This window comes from Nematostella vectensis, chromosome 3 (genome assembly GCF_932526225.1).
Source record: "Nematostella vectensis chromosome 3, jaNemVect1.1, whole genome shotgun sequence".
In the NCBI taxonomy this organism is placed as follows: domain Eukaryota; kingdom Metazoa; phylum Cnidaria; class Anthozoa; order Actiniaria; family Edwardsiidae; genus Nematostella; species Nematostella vectensis.
The window spans coordinates 1,534,332-1,552,130 of record NC_064036.1 but is presented as its reverse complement, the minus strand read 5'-3'; the positions used below and the strand labels follow the sequence as shown (position 1 = coordinate 1,552,130).

At 40.3% G+C, this 17,799-nt stretch overlaps 2 protein-coding genes across 3 annotated transcripts; one reads left to right on the top strand and one right to left on the bottom strand.

Annotated features, from left to right (window-relative positions):
• Nucleotides 1-35: 35 nt before the first annotated feature.
• On the top strand, nucleotides 36-8,167 carry LOC5516981 (ephrin-B2). The gene is made up of 6 exons (XM_032386934.2): nucleotides 36-408; nucleotides 3,526-3,860; nucleotides 4,953-5,054; nucleotides 5,250-5,570; nucleotides 6,788-6,866; nucleotides 7,321-8,167. Exons 1-6 carry the CDS (start codon nucleotides 287-289, stop codon nucleotides 7,421-7,423), a joined length of 1,062 nt encoding a protein of 353 aa, XP_032242825.2. The 5' UTR covers nucleotides 36-286; the 3' UTR covers nucleotides 7,424-8,167.
• A 375-nt stretch (nucleotides 8,168-8,542) lies between these two features.
• On the bottom strand, nucleotides 8,543-17,449 carry LOC5517048 (prolyl 3-hydroxylase 2). Of its 2 annotated transcripts, none has more exons than XM_032386928.2 (11): nucleotides 16,946-17,449; nucleotides 15,665-16,112; nucleotides 15,307-15,443; nucleotides 14,703-14,870; nucleotides 14,431-14,550; nucleotides 13,920-14,027; nucleotides 12,140-12,250; nucleotides 11,827-11,977; nucleotides 10,905-11,022; nucleotides 10,153-10,225; nucleotides 8,543-9,720 (listed from the first exon to the last, which is right to left on the bottom strand). In XM_032386928.2, the coding sequence occupies exons 1-11, from the start codon at nucleotides 17,402-17,404 to the stop codon at nucleotides 9,469-9,471; spliced, it is 2,145 nt and encodes a 714-aa protein (XP_032242819.2). In that variant the 5' UTR covers nucleotides 17,405-17,449; the 3' UTR covers nucleotides 8,543-9,468. The 2 variants fall into 2 exon arrangements, with proteins under 2 accessions (XP_032242819.2, XP_032242818.2); XM_032386927.2 differs by having other exon boundaries at nucleotides 12,140-12,253; nucleotides 16,946-17,448.
• Nucleotides 17,450-17,799: the final 350 nt, after the last annotated feature.

The following is a 17,799-nucleotide window of genomic DNA, read 5'->3' as shown; positions in this document are numbered from 1 at the left end:
GAGGGGTTGTATAGATTTGAATGACGTACGAGGTTACTCTAATTTACGTGCAAGTCAAGGTTTGTTATCGTGTTCCCCTAAAGTACGATTTAGCCACACACGTATCTCGGAGAAAGGCTAGAATTGCACAACTACTCAACAGCGGAAGTGTGACTTTCCACGAATCCCTAGAACGTTTAGCACTGGTGAAAAACCCAAATCATTTGAACATCGGTAATTACTGTTTACATCTGGAGTACCTGAAATCAACCAAGCGAAACACGTGTGTGAAACTTACGATCGAAGGATGTATCCTGATCAATTGTTCTACGCACGGTTGTTGTTCGTATTGGGGGTTATTCTAGAGCATGGATATCGAGGACTTTGTGAGATCTATCCTCCGTTAATATGGTCACCGTTGAATCCGGCGTAAGTATTTCGCGTCCGTGTGTAGAGTTTCCATGAATGTAATGTATTTCCAAGTCGCAATCACTGTAATATCTTAAGCCAAAAAACCTAGAGGTCTAAAGAGAGTCATTTTGACCTAGTGTTGTCATGTTTAGGTGTGCTGAAAGGGATGGATTGGGGTAGATCTGAAGCGCTGTCTCGCTCCCTATGAACCAAACTATTCGTCTTGTTACGTGCTGTCATTTGTAATTACTGTTTTGAGACGATAACTATTCTACCCAATGACTTCTGCAAAGTAGCGGTTTATTTGTACTGGATCTCCGGTATCCTTTGCTTATTTTATCAGAAACCAAATCGCGTCGTAAACGGAATGTTCTAGTTGCGCATCATCCGTGCTGCTAAAACTGTTTATAGTGAAAACGTCTTCGTGGTATTGTTCCAACCACCGAATTTGTCACCTCTTTGGGGGCGGAAAACAAATAATGGTACAGCGTTATTACGTTTTTATGCACAAACAATGATTCGATTTCAAACGCTGCTCCAATATTTACATCAATTCGGACCCTCATTCGAAAGCCAAAGTTGCTAAGGAGTAAGTCCAATAAGTTATTTTGCCAGTTACAATAAGCTCTGCTTGTGTGCTTTAAATTATTTATTAACGCACACTAAATGATGAGGCGAGCTTGGCGGTGGTATAGGAACCACTCATCACCTTTGTGCATTGATACCTTCTGCCACGGTAGCCGGGTTACTTTATTAAGAAGCTTAAAACTCAATGGTTTGCCTTCTTGAACATCCACAAGATTTTTTTTTTTTTTGTGAAAAAAAGAAAACTTTTTTCTTCTCAAGCTGCTCTTCTTCACTTCTCTTCCAATACACACTCTAAGAAATATACTCACTTAAGAAAAAGCTGTCAGCGAACGTTATTTAATATAGGTGAATTCACACTTAACTGAAAATCGTTTATAGGTGTACTTTTCCCGTTAGAGCGGTATCTCCGATGCAAATTCTAAAGGAGCCGGAAAAGATTTGGGTCTATCAAATAAGTGCTCATTTTTTTTGGTGTATTCCAGAAATTTGAATTGCAGATATGGTCGGTCCCCAATACTTTTTATATCGATTTCCTGCTGCCCGCATAAGCTCCTTAGTGTTTGCGCTTTGATATTTTATTTATTAGTCATTTGTCACCTTACTTAGAGACAAAAGCCCCCGTTCGAAAGGATCCGACGCGAATCATTCTGCCCCTGGCGAGGTTCTAATTGAAAATGCTGCTCGTGTGCGGAGCTCTATGGATTGAGCAACTTTTGTGTCCTTATTGCTAAGTGTGCAAGATACGATCTCTAGTATAACAAGTTTCTGTTTTCATTAAATCATACCAAGAGATAATCAGTGGTTTTGAATGAACACGAACATTAATTAACACAATGCAAAGCTATCTTTAGATTCCATTGTGCTGTTAAATACGTAACCGTAAGAGTCTGGCAAAACAGTATAGACGTGAATAAAATTGGCAGGTTTCTTTGTACAAACAGCAGGACTTTTTACTTGAGTGACATTTTGACCCCTATTAGAACATTTTAGAAAAATACATCATCAAAAAAGTTTAAACTGAATACGTCTGTGCACGATATGTTGGCTTTCGGCATAGCCTCCTACTTTGTACTTGAACATTTTTATTACCTAGATAGACTGAACAACGCATTCCAGGGTGTGTGAATGACTCCCACTTTAAGTTGCTATCTAAAGTTAGCCAGAGGGCATCTCACCATCAGATGTTATGAAAAATGCTCCAAGCAAACTCAGTGAAGCTGAGAGATGTTTATTCTGTGAGGAGCCATAATATCATGGCCGCATAGACCTTCTGTCTATACCCACCATCATTCGTGACAACAGAGTTTTAATGTTTGCATTTAAAATGGCATAACTTGAATTTTACTTTGTCACTATTGTCTTTACCTTTCAAGCTCTAAAACAGAAATAACACATTATTTTATTTGTTGTAGATTTAGTGTATTTGTTCTTCAAATATCCTGTTCTGCTCATGTCTCTATCAACATAATCTAAGGGAATAACTTTCAAAAATATAAACAAGTATTTATATAAAACAACTGTTAGTGCACCTTTGTTTGCGATTTATGCTAAACTAAAAAAGAAAAAGGATATGTGAACCCAATAGCAAAATCCATAAAAAGCAATTGGTAAAAAACATGTTTATAAGAAAAAGCAAATAAGACATTGAAATCGAGTGGTATGAAATCGTGTAACTCGAATATTCCGGTAAGTCGTATTATGGTGATTCTCCTATGGATAAATCGTAATCACTTTTCACGGCTAAGATAACTTCCCCGCTTACTGAAACTGTTCTTTTTTCGTCTAATATTGAGCATTTTTTCTCTAATCTGCTTCTTCTGATGGACGTATGACAACATAACCCAATGGTCTGAACGCCATAACTGATGGTATCTACCCAAGCCTTCTCGAGTAACCCAGCTAGTTATCAGCTCTTAACTCGTCATATAGAATGTTTGGGGTTGCTATATCAGGCTAATTGCCACTCTAGGCGTGACCGCTAATGCAGCTCTTCAATCAGTAAGGATTCTTTGCTCCATATCACCTGTGTCATGATTGTTGATACGTGGCTATACTTTGCCAAGACTGATTAATGAAATCTAATGGTACAGGAACATCTAGACGACTTTCTATGTTTAATAACTGATATGCCTAAAAAAGATATCCTTTTTCAATTAGTGAGAGTTTGGAGAGCGTAGAAAATACGAGAACTAATTTATCTTTTACCACGATTGAAAAAAAACGCAGATATGGTAAGACAGTGGGTGATTGTGCCGTCACAAAACAAAGTATAGCGATGATTCAGAAAAAGAAGAAAAAACCCCGACAACAACAAGTGTACAGTCCCTAAAAAAATCCATACCTACCCAAGGGAGAGAATTTGAAATAAGGGGTGGGATACACATACAATTCAAACACTGGCAATTCTAGGACGGAAAGTGCGTTGGGGTTCTTAGAAAATTTCCTCTATTGATTAAAGGGAAATAAACCGTTTATGCAACACCATACTTCCCATATATAGTTTCCTATTCATTATATAATTATTGTGCTGTTTTCCTTAATTTACAGGTTCCGCCCAGTTCCGTTTGGCACAGAGAACGATACTGTTTACAGCATGAACGTTCTTCCCATGTCCAAGCTTTACATTATCTGCCCAAACCAAGTACTGAACCCTACAAAGGTTCAGCTCAACACACCGAAAGAGCTTCTTTACGAGAACCTCTGGATTGTGGATAAAAATAGTTTTGACTCTTGCCAAGTAAACACTCTCCTCAGAAGGAACAAACAGTTAATGGAGTGTACTACGCCTTTAGCCCTCAAGTATTATCCACTGGTGTTTCAAGATTTTAGTGCTACGGCTGACGTATTGGAGTTCGAGAGGGGAAAGGACTACTTTTTTATCGGTAAGGGGATAAGAGTCCAGAAAAATCCCCCCCCCCCCCGCAAAATTTCCTGCTTATTGTCATTTTGTTGCCTTTTCGCGAGCTAGTTAAAATTCAATGCAATTTTAGCGCAAGAAATGCATGCGCCCATGTACTTTGAATTTTAGTAGTATTGGCCCGGTGGTTGTACGCACTCCTAGTAATCTTATTACTGAATGATATTTGGCACGAGCACATCCCATCCTCTGTGAATGATGGATTACCTAATAATATCGCTTTGTTGACCGAGGGCCAAAATCTGCGGCGACAGAATTATAAAGTATGTCGATCTGTGTGATAGCATACGGAAAGGTGAAAATGATAAAAGGAGTAAACAAGATTTTGGGTCAGGGGGATATCGCATGAGGTTGCAAGTAGTGATAGCAAAAATATGCAATTTAAAGTGGAAACTCATGTCTTAGGGTGTTCTAGTTATTGGCGGTAGATTACATCAGAGATACAGAACTAGACCAAGCAATGGAAGAGCAACAGGAGAAAAGGGCAGACAATGGCTGCAACATCCCTATGAATTGAGAATCCTCAACGCACGTAGCCTCGTGGTTTATTATAAGGAAATAGATATATTCAGATAAACCCAGGTTTAAAAACTTTAGTATTTTGATCGTTTGTGGTGTTGTGCGACTGTGATTCGGTCATTTATATATTATTCAAAATGCCACGCGTCACAATGCATGGGTTGTCACAGCGCTACCTTTTGAAATAATTGTGCGCAAGATAAATAGCCAAATATAAACCTCACAGGCCAAAAACAGGGTAGAAGGGACGGGGAATAGGGAGGGGTTTATTATGCAATACAGAGGTCGAGAGAAAAACAATACTTCGAGAAAGAAAGGGGGGCAAAGGTAGATTTCACGAGGGATAACGGTTGTTAAGGGGGTAACGAGTGAGTGAGAGTAAGGTAGCTTGATTAACGACCTCGCTCTTATGGCCTTTTTAGTACGCCATTTTGTGAATTACGAAGATGACCTTCGGAGCGAGTTTGTTTCTTATCATTAAGTTACTTGCTTTCTACAAAAAGGAATAAGCAGTAATGCCTTGTTTTCTCATTCATAGCGACATCAAATGGACAGCAGAGCTCTCTACAAAGCACAAGAAATGGCCGCTGTCAGACACATAACATGAAGTTACAAGTCCACGTGTGCCATAGCGCCACAGGTAACCCCCAAGTGATTTGCCGCAGTGCATATTGCTGGTCACATTATCCAATTTGCAAATCGTTGTAAAGGCGGTTGTTGTTTTGTAAGAAATGCGCGTAATTCTGTAGTTGTGAAGCAAGCAATTGAAGGATAGTAGAAACAGGAAGTAACCTCTTTCATAATCAATTTTAAAGGAGACATTTTTTTTAAACAGATCCAGTTTGTAACCCCACTGAACCCCCAACAACCCTTCCAACAACTACACAAGCAACAACAACATCCCAGCCCACAACACAATCAACACCCACAACACTGACAACAACGACAGCAGCAACAACAACCACAACGCCGTCAACATCCACGCCAACAACACAGCCGACCACGCTACCAAAGGTCGTGCAGGCAGCACCCCCCGAGACGCCTTCCCCCAGACAGCCCGAGCCACGGACGAAAGAGGATGTGGATGTACGCGATTCCATTACGGGACCAAGGGCGGGTGCTTCTAAAGGCACGAGGTGTCCCCGGGACCCTGAAGGTACGCAGAGTGAATAAATCACCTTTATAATTAAAAAATAGAACGTAGTTTTTAATGTACCATAGACTGATGGTAGCACGCCGTAACAGCGGCACTGACAACATTCCATTCGCGAGGTGTGCCCGGGACCCTGAGAGTACGTCAAGTGTATAAATCACGTTAATAATCTTAACAGGGGCGGATCTGGGTCCCCCCCCCCCCCCCCCTATTTGCAGACATTTGGCTTGAAAATAACAAAAAAATAAGGAAATCTACAGAAGAAAAATTGAATCCGCCCACCCCCCCTTTTATTGAAACCCTTGGTTCAGCCCCCCCTTTATGGAACTTCTAAAGATGGTTGATAAGCCAAGTTCTTAGCAAGCGATAAAACACATCGAGGCAAATATGACCGATGAATGGGATCCCCACACAAAATTTGGACTCTATCTTTAATTGGGATCGGAGGAGTGACATTCTTTCCTTACATCTCATTCCACCCTTGTTCTCTTGTCTGCCTTTCTCTATAACAAGCTTTTTGTAACCCTTGTTCTCTTGTCTGCCTTTCTCTATAACAAGCTCTTGTAACCCTTGTTCTCTTGTCTGCCTTTCTCTATAACAAGCTGAAAGAAAGCCAAAGAAAATTCGGTGCCCCTGAAAAGTGATGTGCTATTTGGAATTAAACCTCATGGCCTTGAGGTTTAATTCTTGGATGGCACTCGATGCGCTAGTAGCCCTAGCTTGGGAAATTATCCAACTTTTGATCTTTTTGGCAATAAAACGAAAAGCTGCTAAACCTTCCTGGGACTAACCGGAAGTAAGATCGCATTCTCTCAGAAAGCGGAAATGACGCAGTAGGAGGTTTACTATTTTATTATCCTCGCTTGCCCTTGAGGATGTAATTCAAGTTTTTGTAAAACCTTGATAGGAACGCGAGTCAAGACGCGCTAAGTATCTCTGCTCAGTTCCCAACGATGTCATTCGTATAACCTATACAATCGTCTGACCGCGTACCCCTGGCTGCTTAGATAATTTTGTCGCTGAAGATTATGAACTCTGCAGCAGCGCTTCCGTTTGCTCCCTTAAATCTATCAGCTTGATAGATACCCCACACAACTTGCTAAATAATAAAATATAATAGGGATTTTCAGTCAAGGTCGCGATCTGTGATATCTCTCCCAAAACACATGCGTCTTTGATTAGAGTTTCTCGTTAAGTATGGTATTATTCTCCTTTTGCAGATACGACTTGGCTGATTCTAGTTGCCGTGATGGGGGCCATAATTGCTGTCTCGATCTCTTGTAATATCTACATTTTATGGTAAGTAGATTGGCCTGAGCTTATATCATCTTCTGGTGGTACCTAGGGCTAAGCGGCTGACCCTTCTTTTCCGGTTCAGCTTGGGCGCACCTCCCTGGTTTCCCAAAGATGAGTGTTAGTTAACCCTGCCGGGAACAGGAAGACATGTGGGATTTCTAATTTCCTCCCATTTCCCACCTCACCACTTGATAACACAAGGGTAAAGACCGCCACCAACCCAGTTAGTCTACGAAAGAAAACACGTGAACGATAAGAGAACCACGCTTGCCGTTCTTTCCAGTCAACTTCGTTCCCGGCCTCCTTTACATCTCCTTCTCTTTACTTCCCTTCTCTTACTCATCGCCAAATTCTTATATTTATTTTATATCCTCGCTCTGTCATTTTCTGACAAACAGGCATAATGAAAGCCATCTTTCTAAAGCATTTTAATTAACCTTTTGTCTGTCTTCTCCAGCTGCAAAAAGCAATCTTCAAATCACCAGCCTCGATCCGATGATAAGCGGTCATCAGCTGCGCATGCGCTTCTCAGGGAGAATTCCCGGATTGACAAAGTATAGCATTAAATCACGTGAAATGTGAAGCCAATGTTATAATGCTTGCCAGACTTATACGCGTCAATCAATGAAAGGGAAAGATCCTACTTTTCAGGAAGGCGTTACCTTCCAATGAACAACAGAAATGAACAAGAAGACAAGAATACAGCTGAAAGACTTTTTGGTCTTGCATACTTAACCGAGCACGCTGTTGTAAAGTGCCAATCACTCAACAGTGATGTTTTCGATTGCTTCAGACATACTAGCATCAAACAATGGCGCCAAGTCAAATGGCTGTTGTTCTGTGCTGAAGAAACGTGTCGGATACGCGACAAAAGTTGAGAAATGGCTGAATGTTTTAGTCAAAACCGAACAATTGGGCAAATACCGTTCTTATGTTACATATTTTATTTTTACAGATTTATGTGAAAAATAGAGAATATATTATTAATAGGATATTTATAATATCTTGTACAGTAGTCGATTGGCCGCCACGATAGATTTCCATCATTTCATTCCTAAACTTTTGATATTTTTCATCCATGTGTATATTCAAATCATAAGAATATTGTTTAAAATATTTTCCTTGAATGTATAGATTTTTCTTAGAAACCAACGATATGCCTCTTGTGCTTAGCGATTTTCACCCTGCTGATTACGTTTTAAAAATGAATGATGGCGATTTACGCCAGTCTTCCCAAAAATTCTCGAAACCAAAGATTTTATTAAAAAAGAATGTAGAAAAATTAAAATAGTATGGAATGATCATCTGTTGTCATTATGTTGATTTTCTATTAGAGATTAAAGGGTGTGGTCAGCGGGAAAAGGGGGTAACTCTGGCACAAGCCCCCCCCCCCTTTCTCCTTCCCCCGGCCTTCACCAGAAGACATCGTAATGGCATTTGCAAAATTAACTATGAGTTTAAATACAACTTTCCTTGTTCCTATACTTAGCAAATCCTGTTCTTTGTGATTTAACTTCTGTCCGTCTTTGGTCTTCTATAAAAAGGAGTCGAATTTACTGTTTCCTCTATCTGGAGAAAAGCAAACTATCTACACCCAACGGACCATGTGGACAAAACCGTTTTACAATTCCTTCCTTTGTCCTGAACCCAAACGAGCCCAAAAGATTACACACAGCATATAACAAGATCTCTTTTTATATAAAACTCTATAAAATGTGGTCATTTATAATACATAATTTCTATATATTATAATATATTATCTTTTTAAATTCAGAAAATTGTAAAGCAATCCTCACTGCCTCACAGAACGAGGGCAGTCGTTATAAAAAGCTCTCGATATAGCTTCTTTGTAAGTTACTTTCAGCACGTGGTCACATCCTTACCCTTATATAAACTCTTCTGGTCTTCATCTGTCGCAATATAGCACGGAAGGCTTTTTATCCTATCTTCTTTTTTTTAAATGGCCTATCTAACATAACAGCACACGCCGTATTTGTATCTTTAGTGACTAAGAGTGAAGGTACGTCTGTCATTCTAAACCAATTACTTGGTCATAACAGCGAACTATCTGTTATCTCTTGCCAAATGCATTCAACACACTCGGTAGAGTATTTGCAAGAGAACACTGCTGTCTTACAATGATTCGTCGTTGGTATGATTTATGGGTAGTTTCTTGGTGTTACGGAGCACCAGCACCAAAAACACAATAGAACAAAAGCCAAAAACAAAGACCTTAGAACGAGACAATGAAAGAGAGTACAAATGCCTACAGCACTATTAAACAAAGCCCTCCGTAACACCAAGGAATACCCTATTCAGGGGAATTAAAAATACGGGGGGATATACGAAACACAGTTTCTGGAGCATTTCGGTGGTTAAAAATATGCGCCCCGAATATTTAAGCACACACACATTATGTAGAGGTGTGTGGTCAACTCTTACCTCTATCTCACCTCTATTACTACATGCTTCTAGGCTTGTCAGCTTGCTAACACTAACTCGTCTACCAACCTCGGTCTTGGCGCCACATCGCTCTTGTTTTATGTTTTTCTACTCCGCCTACCAGCAGTAATATGGAGGACTCAATTGCCTCTGTACTAGACGCCTATAACTCGGCATGGCTCTGGATATCGGGCTTGGCAAACTGCTGTTGCAGATTTTCCTTGCCTACCATCTTTTCCTTGGCCTGGCGCACGAGTTTCTTGGCTTCCCATCGCGACATCTCGTCATGCTTGACGCGCATCGTGAACCACAATGCGACCGCGCACCTTCGACCTTCCACGCCGAGGACTCCATGGAGATTCTCAACACCGGCCGAGAAGCCAACCATTCGGCCACACTTGGGTTTTACTGCCGCCTGTGGATGGGTGAATGAGAGCGTGAGACAGTCAGGTTAAGTTGATGAGTAAAACAGCAGCAAGGTATGTGGCCCTTTATATTTACAGTAACAAACAGCTTGCGTACGCGTGTCGGCATGGATTAAATAGCTAGAGAGATCTCTAGACTAGCATGGAAAAGGCCCAAGCAAGGGAGCACTAAGGGCACTTTAAAAATGATAATGTGATGATGATAATGATAATATGATATGATAAAATGATAATGTAGTATTGCGAGGGGTCCAGATTACCTGAATTGTCTCGACGAGTTGTGGAAAATGAAAACATATCATATTCATTTGTCGGTAGATAAGTAACCCCCTCCTAACTCCAAGAGTTCGCATCGTCCAAACGATTACACTAATTGTCCAACAGAAAAGATGATACTGTAGTACTTGTCATGAAGTTTTTACCTGAATTGTCTCGTTGGGGTGTGTGAAGATGAATTCGCCACCCTCGAAGTCTTCGTTCAGATACAGAAGGGCACTGTATTAAAACAATCATAAGTGAAAATCATAAAATTTCTAAAATATTAATAAACGCCGCCCTAAAACAAAGGTCTCACCTAGGGTATTACTTTGTTCTTCAAAAATATGATCTATAAAATTGTGATTATTTTAAGAGAACGCCTTCTAACCTACAACACCCTCGAATAAACGCCGCAACAGGATCACAATAAATCTATATAAATACAGCAGCGTCTAAACAATTAAATCATACAGTGTGCGCTGAAATCCTCAGGGGAAAATGCCGGTGATCGCTTACACGTGCCTGATCCGTCTCCCCTACCCCCCAGCTAATACTCACTCCCCCCCCTCCCATCCCTTAGCAGCTACTGGCTGCTTGCCTGTCACTTACCTATAATATCTCCACGTGAATGCAGGACACGTGCCCGATCCGTCTCCCCTACCCCCCAGCTAATACTCACCCCCCCCCTCCCATCCCTTAGCAGCTACTGTCTGCTTGCCTGTCACTTACCTATAATCTCTCCACGTGAATGCAGAACACGTGCCCGGTCCGTCCCCCCTCCCCTATCCCCCAGCTTATACTGTCTGCCTTACCTATAATCTCTCCACGTGAATGCAAGTGATCGCTTCGGACACGTGCCCGGTCCGTCCCCCTCCCCTATCCCCCAGCTTATACTGTCTGCTTGCATGTCACTTACCTATAATCTCTCCACGTGAATGCAGGCGATCGCTTGGGACACGTGCCCGGTCCGTCATGGTGCAACAGACAGTTATCTGAGTGCACAGGGTGACTGATGTGCTGCTTCTCCTTGGACCCTGAGGGAAACAAACCGGCATCCCGTGGTGATTAGGACATTGAGTATTGAGTAGGTCAACAGAAATCACGTTATGTGCAATAAATAATAAATGTGTTCACACAGCAAACCCATCAGGGTGTGTCGAAAGGTGTAGAGGCGGTTGATAACTCAGTAATGGGGCCATCAGGGTGTGTCAAAAGGTGTGGAGGTGGTTGATAACTCAGTAATGGGGTTACGATTCTGAAGTCAATTGACCTGGTTCGGGTACGCTGGTTCCAGAGCCTCGAACGTCTTTCTATGCCTCGCTGGACACTAAATAGAGAGACGTTCGAGGCTCTGGAACCAGGGTAGGGTCCGGGTCAACCTGGGATTTCTGTCAGAATTGCAAAAACCAGACTCTCTGATGGGGGACTATAAATCTCTCGTCTAAGGACGCTAAGCCAGAGGTCCTGTCAACATCCGATTTGGCCTATATCAGGGGGCATATAAGAGCCGCTGGGACACTGATGTGGAGCAGTCCGCAACTACAAAGCAATCGTATGTGAAGTGCATTTTGAGGCGCACGTCTTGCAGAGATTTTCTACGCTATGTAGAAGTTTTCCTTTTACTTATATTTTTTGTCAAACTCCAAAATAAAGTTCGCGCATATCCCAGTCACGATAGAGGGTGCCTAACAAGTTAGTTAGTCAGTTCCTCATTGACTTTGGTTTCAATATAAAAGGAGACCAATCTGATTGACCAGTAAGCCTGCGATAAGCGAATCCACAGTGACAGGTATTAGTGTTATGTGAGTTTGGTTCTCCGTGTATGACTATCATTCCACCTGGTAGTGACGTTCTGCAGACCAGATGGCTGTATGAGAAGTACAGAGGTGTTTCCAGTTGGAAATAATCCTCCACGAAATCCCGCATCCTCTCGCTGGAGTTTAAGTACAGATCGACTGGCTCAATATCCACTTTTCCTTGCATTATGGCCTACAAGACAAGCACGAGTTTACTCACAAGATAAATCAATGCATTTTGTATATTTGGAACCAAAAGTTTTGCTGATGGCTAAATGACTATTACTCACCCCTACTGGAAATATAGGAACTACAGAAGGCCACTTAGGTTCCCCTAACGAGCGGAATTTCTTACCTTTGCCGCTGACACTGGAGTAACTCCTTCAAAAGTCTCCTGCTCCGTGAACGAGAAAGGTTTCCCATCCGGCATGCTCCGGTCATTGTAGCCATCTCCTAGTTTGGCAGTCTTCTGACAGAGACCAAAATAATCAAGAGACAAGGATGTATAGCGGAGCATGACCCTCGGAGAAAACACCAAATAATGGTGACGATGAAACAGATAACGTAAGAAAGTAAACAGAAAAAATCCTTAGATTTTGTGTTGGAGAACGCGTGAAATAAAAATGTAATGGCTGCCTTTTAGTATTTTATGTTTTGAAGAGTAGTCTAGGCTATTTTAAATATTTTTAAAATTATAAATATGTTGCCAGGAAACGTTTAGACGCTTTTCTGCAAAAAGCTTTACTGTAAAAAATTATTCAAATTAACAAAGTAATTTATTGGCATTCGGCAACATTTCTGCTTTATTGCTATAATTTTGTTTTTGGCATTAATCAATTTCCATTTATTTTCATAAACCTTCACCATTATATTACCTCGTTTTCACATTATTAGACTTTATCTGAGAGGGTCATGCACTATGTTATTCACTAACCTTTAGGTAGAACAATGCTTTACAATGTAGCAGTCTCATTTTGATAGCGTTACATTTAAATGAGCACTCTCATTTAACACTGGTTCTAATAACATTGGTAAGACCGGGACCAGTGCACTGAATCAGAATAACATGTTGCTCATCAAATTCAGAGAAATAAAAATATAGGTGCTTTAGTGCACTGAATCAGAATAACACGTTGCTTATCAAATTCAGAGAAATAAAAATATAGGTGCTTTAGTGCACTGCCTCCGCATACACCAGTTTCAAATTAGGCTGCAATTTGGGAATCAATGTGTAACCTGCAGTTGTTTAGATTGCAAAATCCTGGTCTATGAAAGTGATGTACATGTTTAGTTTTACAAGCTTTGATTCGATTTTGATTACACTCATTTATTTGATATCATCCGTAAAGCAATTAGGTTGCAACACGTAGATTTTAGCTAGTGAAGCCTAATGTCTGAAATAGGTGTATACCGATCTGATTAGAACCAACCAAAGACTGGAATTGTGTTTGCAATCTTTAGTATTAGCTCCTGGAAAAAAAATGATGGCAGAGAATAATATCATAGAATAATCAATTTAAATTAGATACAGACTCAGGTGAGTTCTTAACAGGTGGCTCACTGACTTGTGATCATTAAAGCACCCATAAAAAATGCAGCTTGCCTTTATGTTTATTTTAGTCAAGTAAGGTTTTACTTTCAAATGATACCTTTCTCAGATATTCTTTAGTTACCATTGGCTGCTCTAAATGCTACAATAGGGTTTTCCTCAAACAAGTTAATGGCTTCAAGCAAGGGAGCATAGCAGTGTTTCATTGAGAATTACGAAAATAGACCACTTTGTTATGCAACACCTCATGAGTGTTTGTTTTGTAAGGGGAGTTTTCAGTTGCACTGTTAGGGGTGTGGGGCTCAAATTATTAAGTGGATCATGTTTATCAACAGGGTATTTGTTCATATTAAGCCCGAATGCTTTCCTAGGGGAGAGAGTTACAGTAGAAGTAGAAGTATTTTTTTTTCTGAGGCTTGTGTGTCAACGTGTATCCAATATCTCCAGGCTGGAACCCTGTTGACAAACATAATTTCTTCACCTTTCTAAATTGGGTGTGACCACACCAAATATCTCTGTCCTAGAATGTGATATGTTAGGCAGCAAAGGCAAGAAAGAGAGAACTGTTATTAGTAAAAAGTCATACCCTTGCGAGGTCCATAAGAGTTTTACATTCCTCCTCAGAAATGAACTGATCTGCAACAAATCTATTGCTCCCATTGAGCTTGTCCTCTGTCATTGTTACAACAGCATTCTGTTGAGAGAACATCATATGAGAACAAATAAAATAAAACTGGTTCGTTATCAGGACAGTAGCCAGGAATTTGAGTAGGGGGTTAAGGGTGATAGAGTTCACCTGTAAACTGCAAGTCAGCAGTTTATGCAAACTATTTTAGGATAAGGGTTAGGTCTACATCCATTTTCAATGTGGCTAACACGTCTCCTGTGATGTTCTGTAACAACTCATCTCTAACATGTTTACTTGAGGACTAAATAAGCTTCCCACATACTGACAGTAGCAATGCTGGTGTTGTGAACATGTTGTAGGCTTCCCCCCATTTTCCTAGCTGACTACCCCTGAGTAGACACCGAGACATGTTTTAATAGGCCAGAGTATTGAAACCACACTACAAATATCTATTCCTAAATAAACATACCTGATATTTTCCTTCCTTAAGTTTTTCCTGGATGGGTCTGATTTCACTTGGACTCCTGGCAGGTCCAAGGCCAGATAGACGGATGGCTGAGTAATCTGAGTCCTCTCCTTCTACGAGATCCTTTAAAACAATAGAATGCTAGTCAAACACAAGTCAAATCAAATGGATTACCTATTTAGAGACCAATCAACATTTGTCTGCCTAGGGTGGTAGATTGGAGGGATATTGATAACTGGTTTTGAAATAATTTCACATTAGTCCACTATACACACCTCTGCTATTTGTAAACCTTTATCCTTCTTGTCCTCCTCACTGTCAGGTGCATCAGCATCTTCAAACAATTCGTCTGAGAAAGCCATATTGTCCTCATCTGTGTACATCACGGCAAGGTGTAGAAGCCTGCTTTCTAAGGTGACCTCACGGTAATAGTCAATTACTTCCTGTATATATCAGTAAAAGATACTTTTTAAAAGCTGATAAACTGACAGCCAAAAAAGTCACTTTTTTCTGTCTTATGATTCACTCACAAAGAAACCTCCTAAAGAGGTAGAACTAGAACTTGCTAGAATCAATAGTTTACACAGCAATGACAAGCAATGTCTCAAAGAGTTTTGACGCAGTCTTTAAAGTGGCAGTAAAGGCTATTTTTGTGATTTGTGAAGGGCACTTTTTTTCTTATCATGAATCTGTAAAGCATAAATTGATCATGCTCTCTAATATCAGTGAATCACATTTCCTGGTAAGAATTCCCTGTCCTGATATGCTAGTTTATTAGAAACATGTTTCCCTAATTTTGAAAAATTTTGAATTGTGAATGATGCACTTTTTTTGGGAATGCTGGTTAAGAGTATTACGATACTTATCACAAGACCTTACCTTTCTTGCCTGGATCTGCTCTCCATTAGCCTTGGAATACCATCTGAAGTACTTAAGGTTGTCAATCATATTGTCATCATCTGGATCAAGCAGGAGGTAAGTGGTTGCACATTCGGCAGCTTTGAGAGTTTGACCAGCTGCAAGTAAAATAATGGTAATAAATATTATATAATAATTACATAGATTAATCATCTTCATAATTATCATTCATGACCATCATCATCATCACTGTACTCATCACTCTCAACAATTATCACCAACAATAACTATCACCATCATTTATATTTATCATCTACAGTGTATTACCAATAACCCGATCATATGACATTATCATCATTATTATACACTTGCAACTTACCTTTCCAGTAACTCATCTGCAGATAATTATAGTGTCTGGCCAGATATTTGTCAACTGTGTGCCCCTTGACTGTTGCCAGTTCTATCGGACACTGAGCCCGACAGCTCAACACATCCACATACACTCCATAAAGTCCGCTTCGTCCAAGCATCTTGTTGCTCTCCCTCTTCTCCTCACACATCAGCTTACATCTCTCATACGCCTTATAATACTCCTTTAGTGTTTCCTCAAAGCCCTCAACTGCCAGCTCAAACTTTTGCTCTTCATAGAATTTAACAGCCTTGAAGTATTTCTCTTGGTGTAGCATTGGCTCAAAAGAGATCATAAGGTCGTCTGTGACAATGGGGAGTGACTTATAGTATTTCATGTTATCGAGCATGAACTGGTCATCTGGGGATGTTTCCAGGAAGGTGTATGCAGCCCGGGCACCTTTGATGATCTGGCCAGTCTGCAACCAAGTGTCACATAATATATATCAATAATGGGCCAGGCCTAGATCAGTTGTTTCAAACTGGGTTCCCTGGAGAAGCAAATAACCACAGACTCCATATACATAAAGTACATCTTAAGGCACCAAATTTTGGTTTAAATAAAAAATCTCTGAACGTAGGGATGTCTCTTTTGTATTGAGGCTCTCTATAGGCCAACTCTAACGTCCCTGCAATTTGATTGGCTATTTGTCTAAATATTTATTTTGGTACTACCCTCACTCGTCAGTTAGAAGTAAAGATGCATAAACCAGTAGTCATATACTCTTTTTCAACACTGTAGGAACATAACACATAGAGTATGCTCTTTAATCTAAGATTATTTTGAGATAGAAATATGAATATTGTGTGAATTTTCACTACTGCAACAGTCAATAAACATGCAATCATTGCCTACGGAAATATAACTTTTTGGTTATGTAACCTTTTAATAGAAAATACAAATATGCTGACTTTTTTATGAATAAATAATAATTTCCTTTAAATCTTTGTCCTGCTTTTTATGCATTTCAAAGCCGATGAATGGTGTCTTTGAAAGGGTTGCTGGGGGATCTGTTTGAAGTGAGTGACAGATCTAACGCCAGCTGAATAGGAATAGGACACGTTGGCTATATTACAACAGCCGCTCATTGTTACAGCATTCCAGGGGATGTCAAGGAATTTCGCCCCAGACAACATCTTCTGTCACGCAATACACCAACTACAGTAGGGAGTAAAAACTCACGTAAAGCGAACGTTATTCCAAAGTTTAATGTTTGAGTATAAATAAAATTGCAATAAGAAGTCAGCATACCTTGTAATACGCGAAATGCAGATAGGAATATGCCCTCCTGAACTTGAAATCTTCGTCCACGCGTGGACTCACGGCAGCCCTCTTGCCCAAGTATTTCTCACGACATACTTGCGTGCATTTTCGCGAAAAAATAGTGAATCTAAAATATTCTAACTCAATGTCCTTTAAGACAGCCCCGACATTACGGAAACCTAGCGATTTACGAAACTTTTCTGCGCAAGTTGAGCGACAGTGAAGTTTGACTTCGTTTTGCTGTCTGTAGTCAGCTATCGCTTGTTCGAAGTATTTTACGGCAGCTGAATAGTTCTTCAAATTGTAAGCGTACAAGCCATCGTTATACAACTCGTCGTATTGCGCTGTTTTTGTCCTTGTGAAATTCAAGTTATCCAATAGATCAGCCTGGACAAAGAAGTTGAGAGACGCTACAAAAGATAGAGAAATGATCAACTGGCCAGCCATGTTTCTCGTTCAAGAGTCAATGAAGTGCTCTCGTCTATTGAGACTTGCCGGTTTTGATTTCCGATTGTTAAAGCAGCCAATCAGAGCGCGTTCGTACCCGCCGGAAATAGTTTTAGTGTTGGTACTTGTCGGGAAAATCCTCTCAGCATTCAGTTGTTTCTGATTGGACGGTTTCGTGAAAATCCTGTTCAAAATTTGCATTTTGAAACCTTCAGCCCCCATAGAGAACATAAACGATAAACGCAAATAAAGAAATATTCGAAACGACAGAGAACATCTATTGAAGGAGTGGATCCCATGTCAATGCCCACCAATACTTTTGTTTCTCGTTTAAGCGCCCAACTTTCATGTTATACGAGCATTTATACGAGCATCAGATCCATGGTCCAAATGTC

Coding starts and splice junctions, on each gene's coding strand:
- LOC5517048 (XM_032386927.2), bottom strand. CDS start 17,404: ATGGCTGGCCAGTTGATCATTTCTCTATCTTTTGTAGCGTCTCTCAAC. Junction 15,444..15,664: donor GCAGATGAGTTACTGGAAAG/GTAAGTTGCAAG, acceptor TTTTACTTGCAG/CTGGTCAAACTCTCAAAGCT. Junction 10,226..10,904: donor TTCACGTGGAGAGATTATAG/GTAAGTGACATG, acceptor GTTTTAATACAG/TGCCCTTCTGTATCTGAACG.
- LOC5516981 (XM_032386934.2), top strand. CDS start 287: ATGTATCCTGATCAATTGTTCTACGCACGGTTGTTGTTCGTATTGGGG. Junction 3,861..4,952: donor AAAGGACTACTTTTTTATCG/GTAAGGGGATAA, acceptor TCTCATTCATAG/CGACATCAAATGGACAGCAG. Junction 5,571..6,787: donor GTGTCCCCGGGACCCTGAAG/GTACGCAGAGTG, acceptor CTCCTTTTGCAG/ATACGACTTGGCTGATTCTA.